This window comes from Otolemur garnettii, unplaced genomic scaffold (assembly GCF_000181295.1).
Source record: "Otolemur garnettii isolate 467f Iridium unplaced genomic scaffold, OtoGar3 scaffold00071, whole genome shotgun sequence".
Classification (NCBI taxonomy): Eukaryota; Metazoa; Chordata; class Mammalia; order Primates; family Galagidae; genus Otolemur; species Otolemur garnettii.
Window position 1 is genome coordinate 530116 of NW_003852466.1, and position 7554 is coordinate 537669.

Below are 7554 nucleotides of genomic sequence, written 5' to 3' on the forward strand. Positions count from 1 at the left end.
CAGAGTCTCACTTTGTCACCCTTGATAGAGTGCTGTGGCATCACAGCTCACAACAACCTCCAAGTCCTGGGCTTGTGCGATTGTCTTGCCTTAGCCTCCTGAGTACCTGGGACGATAGGCACCTGCCACAATGCCCAGCTATTTTTTGTTGTTGCAGTTTGGCTGGGGCTGGGCTCAAACCCACCACCCTCGGTATATGGGGCCAGCACCCTACCCACTGAATTACAGGCACTGCCCAAGAGAAAGAGTCTTAAGGAAACTTCTCCCACACCCACATTCAAATCCATTTTAACTCACTTGGATTTAAAATAACCACCAGGTTGGCTAGGGGAATAGGATTTTAAAGGATTTCTTTTGCTTGTCAGTTTTTCAAGTTTTATCAATGGTTCTTATTTTGTACAGTTTAATTCATAAGCAACCTCCTAATTTAAAAAATTGTGACAGGCCAGGGGCAGTGGCTCACAGCTATAATCCTTGTACTCTGGGAGGCCAAGGTGGATGAATCACATGAGCTCAAGAGTTTGAGACCAGCCTGAGCAAGAGCAAGACCATGTGTCTACTAAAAATAGAAAAACTAGCTGGGCCTTGTGGCAGGAACTTGTAGTTCCAGCTATTCGGGATGCTGAGCAGGAAAATATCTTGAGCCCAAGAGTTTGAGGCTACTGTGAGCTATGATGATACCATGGCACTCTACCCAGGGTGATGGAGTGATACTCTGTCTCAGAAATAAAATATAGCTACTCAGGAGGTTGAGGCAAGAACTTGAGGCTTAAACCCAAGAGTCTGAGGTTGTTGTGAACTATGATGTCAGAGCACTCTACCCAAGGCTACAAAGTAAGACTATGTCTCAAAAAATATGAGTAGAATCATGTAGTATCTGAACTTTTGGATCTGGCTTATTTCATGGAACACAATGTCTTCAAGGTTCATCTGTGTTGTAGCAAGCATTGGAATCAATTGATAAAGTTTTTATTTCCTCTCCCCACGCAAGACTCCTGCAGAACTGTGCACACAGAAAGCAAGTGTTGACTGAGTTGACTGCACCTTGCTTCACCCTTCATTTTTACATCCGAGGAATCCCAGGTCTCAAGGGAGGTGGACAACCACCATGGTCACTGAGGCTGAGATGCAGTTTGAGTCCTGGTCTTGAGAGAAGACTCTTTGGTGCCACCAGCCCACAGAGCTCTAGACATGTGGCAGCAGTAACAGTGGCCCCTCTGTGACCTTGGATGGATGGTTCCTTTCCTGTCTTGGGGCCACTGTGTACTGCTTCTCAGGGACTCTTTCTTAGGTCTTTTTTTTTTTTTTTTTTTTGAGGCAGAGTCTCAAGCTGTCATCCTGGGGTGCTATGGCATCATAGCTCACAGCAACCTCAAACTCTTGGGCTTAAGCGATTCTCTTGGCTCAGCCTCCCAAGTAGCTGGGACTACAGGTACCCACCACAATGCCCAGCTAGGTTTTTTGTTGCAATTGTCATTGTTGTTTAGCTAGCCCAGGCGGGGTTCAAACCCTCCAGCCTCAGTGTATGTGGCCAGTGCTATAACCACTGTGCTATGGGCACTGAACCTCTTTCTTAGGTCTTGTCCAATCAAGGTATAGTTGGTGGTCCAGGAAGCTCAGCACTCTGAGACCACAGGGTCCTCATGGATCTGTTCCTTGGCCCCTTTCCTGGTGGCTTCTATCCCTGCTGGTAGCTCAGAGGCCGAAAGGTCTCATTTTCCCTTCTCCCCTATGTCTCTGGACACATCTCAACCCAGATCTTCCCAGACTAGAGGCCAGATCAGAGCAGGCCTTCACAAAGAGAATACCACCATTTGTCCAAAGGGCAACCTCCAAGGACATGGCCTTTGTTCAGGCCTCCCAGAGTAAATGGGGATCCTTCTTCAGACCACCTCTGGTAGGAGCTGGGCTTGACAGAGGCCAGACATAGCAGGTCATCAGAGTCCCTTGCTGACCCTGTAACTCCTCTTCTTAGGGGACAAGCCTCTAACATTGGAGAGCCACAGCAGCAGGTCTTAAATATGTCATACCCAGCACCTTGGTTGGTTCCAAGAACATAAACATCAAGCCTTCCATTGGCCTCCAAGGAGACCCCAATTCCTGGGGGCATATGGCCAAGACCTTGGCATAGACTAGGTGGAATAGAGAGTTCTGGACTCTGAAACCTGCAGAGGTCAAAGAGGAAGGCCCAGGAGGCATCTCCAGGGCCCAGAATAGTCTACAAAGGCCAAGACTCAGGGTTTTGGGCTTTCTGCTCACCAGGCTGTGAGTGAACCTAGACCCTTTCAAAGCTGCCTTGAACATTTCTGCATCTCCAGCCTTTCTCAGTTTCTTTCCTTTTGTATTTTTTTTTTTTAAAGGAGACGGGCTTGGCGTCTGTAGCTTGGAGAGTAGGGCACCAGCTACATACACCAAAGATGGCAGATTCAAGCCCAGCCTGAACCTGCTAAACATAATGACAACGGCAGCCAAAAAATAGCCAGGCATTGTGGCAGGCTATTGGGAGGCTGAGGCAAGAGAATCACTTAAGCCCAAGAGTTTGAGGTTGCTGTGAGCTGTGACGGCATGGCACTCTACTGACAGGGCAACATAGTGGGACTCTGTCTCAAAAAAATAAAAAAATAAAGGAGACAGGGTCTCACTCTGTCACCCAGGCTGGAGTAACACTGAGGGCAAACTAGTGTTATCATCATAGCTCACTGCAGCCTCAAACTCCTGGGCTTAAGTGATCTTCTTGCCTCAGCCTGCTATGTAGCTGGAAACACAGATGCATGCCACCACCTAGCTAATTTATTCATAGTCTGCAGAGTTGGGATCTTGATTATGCCACTGCACTCCAGCCTGAGTGACAAAGCAAGATCCTGTCTTTAAAAAAAAAAAAAAGGGGCGGTGCCTGTGGCTCAGTGGGTAAGGCTCCAGCCCCATATACCAAGGGTGGGAGGGTGGCAGGTTCAAACGCGGTTCCTGCCAAACTGTACTCTACCCAGGGTGATAAAGTGAGACTCTGTCTCTAAAAAAGAAAAAAAAACATAGCATCTTTCTCACAGGCTTATTATGAGAATGAGATAAAGTAACCCTGATGTTGCCCTTAGAATAGTAAGTCATCAGGCTCGGCACCTGTGGCTCAAGCAGCTAAGGCGCCAGCCACATACACCTGAGCTGGTGGGTTTGAATCCAGCCCGGGCCCACCAAACAACAATCATGGCTGCAACCAAAACATAGCTGGGTGTTGTGATGGGCGCCTGTAGTTCCAGCTACTCAGGAGGCTGAGGCAAGAGAATCACTTAAGCCCAGGAGTTGGAGGTTGCTGTGATGCCACAGAACTCTACCCAGGGCATCTCAAAAAAAAAAAAAAAAAAAAAAAAAAGAATAGTAAGTGGTCAATAAATATTAAGCTTTGGGTTTTTTCCCTCCCTTTTCCCCTGAATTTGCTCTTCCAAAGTTTTCCGGGGTTTCCAAGAACAAAGCCTAAACTGTCATGGCTTGACATTCTCATCATTTCCATTTCCCTGAGTTGGTTTCTGGAGTTTTTTTTTTGGTTAACGTTTTAAGTGTGTATCTGTGGTGAGGAAAGAGGGTGGGACCAGGGCGTGTGTGGTGTGTGGCTCCTGTTGGAGAAGATAGCAGGCTAGACCTAGGCTGAGGAGAAAGCAGCCAGGCCCGACCCTATAGCAGGAAAGTCTGAGAAAAGAATAGACAACGGTTATTTCTGAGGGCAAACTAGTGTTATCTGGAAAATAGGTCCTCTTGGTGCATCCCAAAGGATGTCTGCTTTCTGGGCAGAAATGTTTGGGAAACAATGACTCATGTGCTGGACAGCCTCTGGGACTATCACGGCCACACCCCCACTTCTTGAGCTGCCCCAGGAGGGACCCAGAATTACCAAGGACTGAAGACTTTCTTGAGAAAGCTTCCTGTGGATGATTTTTATGTCTGTTTTCCTCTCACAAGAGCAGAGGAGCAGGTGAGCAATTTTCTCTGGACTGTAGGTTTCTCAAGCAGCATGGCCTTCAGGTGTGGCTAGATCCAGGGCCTCTGATGATGTCCTTAATTCCACATTTCCTGTCTCTTGCCTCTGTGTTGGCATAATTCACAGGTTCGATGTGGAGACCAGGTGCTGCCAGTAGCTCCAGGCTTACAACAGCCTTGCTGATGACAGTTCTGGAGTTTAGGGAAAAAAAACAAGGAATTTCAGGAATTGACTCCCAGTGGCTCTGATTGCATCACACAAACCCTTTCCTGACTTGGTCCCTATGGTCAGGGCTGTGTGGTGTTCTGATTGGCCAGGCCTGAGGTCATCAGGGGTGTTGTCAGCTCTGCCTTAGTCCTTGAGAACCTAGAGTTGAGAGTGGAGTGGCTGCCCAGGACAAGCAGGGTGGTATTATAGGGAAAGGAGGAGAGGACATTGAACATGCAGGTACCAGAGATGCTCACCCTGGGCTTTGAAAGGTGCCATAGGAGTCCTGGGAAGGAAGTACATCACCCTACCTATAGGAGTCTGGAAAGATTCCCCAAAGGAGAGGATATTTGGAATTGGGCATGAAGGATGAGTAGGAGTTCACCCAGTGGCAGCATGCGGACAACAGGCAGCTGGTGATCTAGTAGTTAGTGAAGCAGGTACAGGCAGGAAGCCCAGTCATACTATTGCGTTTTATCTCTGTGTCTAGTGATGGTCCCTTCTGCCGGATCTGCCATGAGGGAGCAAATGGGGAGAGTTTACTGTCTCCATGTGGCTGTACTGGCACATTGGGTGCCGTGCACAAGAGCTGTCTAGAGAGGTGGCTCTCCTCGTCCAACACCAGCTATTGTGAGCTGTGCCACACAGAGTTTGCAGTGGAGAAGCAGCCCCGGCCCCTCACAGAGGTACCCTGGGGAGCCCAATTTGGGGGTGGGCAGAGGGGAAGAAGGCAGGTATGGGGATTGGAGACTACCCTGGGGGATTCTCCTGGGCCAGGGAAGCAGCTTCTCCATATGGTGAACCTTTCTACACTCCTCTCAGGATAGATTCTGCTGATAAGGGTAGGAGACCAGGCCTGAGTTTCTAGACGGGCCAAAGCCACTACCCTCTTGCTGTTTTGACTTACTCTTTCATGAACAAATATTTCCTGAGCACTTCCAGGTGCACAGAACTCTGTTTTGTATTGGGTACCCAGCCACCAACAAGACATGTATGACTGGTGCTCATGGAGATTTTGAAGCAACCGGTTGTTGGGAGCAATGGTGCCAGGACAGAAATGTATATGGGTAGTGGGGCACGTACAGGGCAAAAACTTGAGGGTCAAGCGAGGTCTTGACAGGATGAACTCTCAAGCAGAGGCTGGAGGGATGAAAAGGAGCCAGAGAACCTTGGGAAAGGCAAGCCTGGTAGAGGACACACTGGGTTCAAAGGCCCTGAGGTGGCAAGCACTTGGTGTCCTTGACAAACCCTATGTGAATTGAGTTAAAGGAGGAGGAATGAGGCCTTAAAGGAGGTGGCAGTGGCCACACCAGGCCATACCCAGGAGCTTAAACTTTAACCTGGGTGTGATGGGTCAGGATGGAAATAGGGTGATCCTGGGTGTGGTGGGTGCGTTTGTTGCTGCAATGAAACACTGCCTATGGCTGCTTGAAAGTCACCAGGCTCCTCCCTGCCTGACCTAGCGTAAGGTGGCAGAGAACTACTGGGTACATATCTTAGGGGTGAAGTGTGATAAACAGATCCCATCCCTGAGGCTGTACAGCAGTCAGGGACCCCTTAGGGAGCCTGGGGTGCTGTGTGCCCCCTAAATCGCCCCTGACTCAACTGGTAGGTGGGATCTTAAGGAGAAAGATAGGAGAGAGAGATCTAGCCCCTGCTCACACCCCCTTCCACTGCCCCTGGGCCCTTCTGCTGTAGCCACACGGGCCTTCTTCCCTCTGCACCTCCTGCAGGCTATACACTCCGATTTCAAGGCCTTTGCAAGTGCTGCTCAGACAGGCTGGAGCACTGTCTTTTCCATTCTTTTTTTTTTTTTTGAGACAGTCTTACTATGTTGTCCTCAGTAGAGTGCTGTGACATCACAGCTCATAGCAACCTCAAACTTTTGGGCTTAAGCGATTCTCTTGCTTCAACCTCCCAAGTAGCTAGACTACAGGTGCCCGCCACAATGCCTGACTATTTATTTTGTGGTTGCCTGGGCTGGGTTCAACCCCACCAGCCTCAGTGCATGTGGCCGTCACTGTAACCACTGTGCTATGGATGAGCCTATCTTTTCCATTTTTTTTTAGGAGATTTTTAAAAATTAATTTATTTATTTATTATTTATTTTTTTGGCCAGGGCTGGGTTTGAACCTACCACCTCTGGCATATGGGGCTGGTGCCCTATCCTTTAAGCCACAGGCACCACCCTTCTTTTCCATTCTTCACATGGTTCCTTCTGCTTATTTTGTTCTGCTCAAGGTCACCTCCATGGCAGGGCCTTTTCCTACCTGACCATTCACCCATGTCATACATCCCCCTGCTGATGTGGGGGGAGGCAGGGACTTTTTCAGTCCTGAGTAATAGAATTTCATGAGGAAGCCCATTTCTCTCCACCCATCATCTGGGGGAGGCCAAGCACAGCAGGATATCAGCTAAGGGCAGCCAGATCCCGGAACAAGACTTTCTGGGTTCCAGCCTTGGCTTTGGAGACTACTAGTTGTGTGAGTTTGTACAAACGAGTTAACTTTAACCTTTCTATGCCTCAGTTTCCCCATCTGTAATATGAGTGCAAAAATACCTAGTGCCTAGCAGGGCCTGGCTCAATATGTGTTTGAAAGAAGGACAAGAAGGAGCATGGAGATCCTGGCCCCCAAGTCCCTCAGCAGCCCCCTTACCTATTGGCTCTCCCTGCAGTGGCTGAAGGACCCCGGGCCGCGGACAGAGAAGCGGACACTGTGCTGTGATATGGTGTGCTTCTTGTTCATTACACCACTGGCTGCCATCTCCGGCTGGCTATGCCTGCGTGGGGCCCAGGACCACCTGCGGTTGCACAGCCGGCTCGAGGCCGTGGGGCTCATCGCTCTCACCATTGCCCTCTTCACCATCTATGTCCTCTGGACGCTGGTGAGTAGCTGCCAGCCGCAGCATAGACATCTGGGACTTTCCCACTGGGAGCAGAAGAGCCAGGGGTTTGCTTGGTGATTTGGGGGTGGGGAGGAAGTGGGGCTTCCTGGTTGGCTGCCTCTGCCTATGGCCCCAGGTGGAATGGAGTCCCTGAGTTCACCCTGCATTTTGAGGAGCACCAGATTCTGTGACAAAGGGTCAGGGAAGCTGTGAGCCTGTTGTGAGCTTTGTGCTCTAAGAGTTTAAGTGTACCTTATTGCCAGTCTGGAGTATAGGACTTGTCTCTCCATCCATGAACTCTCAAGTCTAGGGATGGAGGAAAGGAAAGGAGCAAAAGAGTGAGAGAGAAAGATACTGAGAGTAAGAGATAGAGGATGGATAGATATTAAGAATTGGCTTAGGGGCTCGGCGCCTATAGCTCAACCGGCTAAGGCGCCAGCCACGTACACCTAAGGTGGCGGGTTCGAATCCCCAGCCTGGACCCGCCAAAC

The 7554-nt window shown here is 49.5% G+C and overlaps 1 protein-coding gene across 4 annotated transcripts in view; it reads left to right on the forward strand.

Annotated features, from left to right (window-relative positions):
- Positions 1 to 7554, forward strand: part of MARCH2 (membrane associated ring-CH-type finger 2) — a 20186-nt gene that overhangs the window by 5442 nt on the left and 7190 nt on the right. For 3 of the 4 annotated variants that reach the window (XM_003793660.3, XM_012807562.2, XM_012807561.2), the window contains exons 3-4: positions 4668 to 4863; positions 6854 to 7063. In XM_003793660.3, the coding sequence (XP_003793708.1) occupies positions 4668 to 4863; positions 6854 to 7063 (406 nt within the window). Of the gene's footprint in view, positions 1 to 3386; positions 3965 to 4667; positions 4864 to 6853; positions 7064 to 7554 lie in introns of those variants that run through there. The other variant, XM_012807563.2, reaches the window with a different exon arrangement.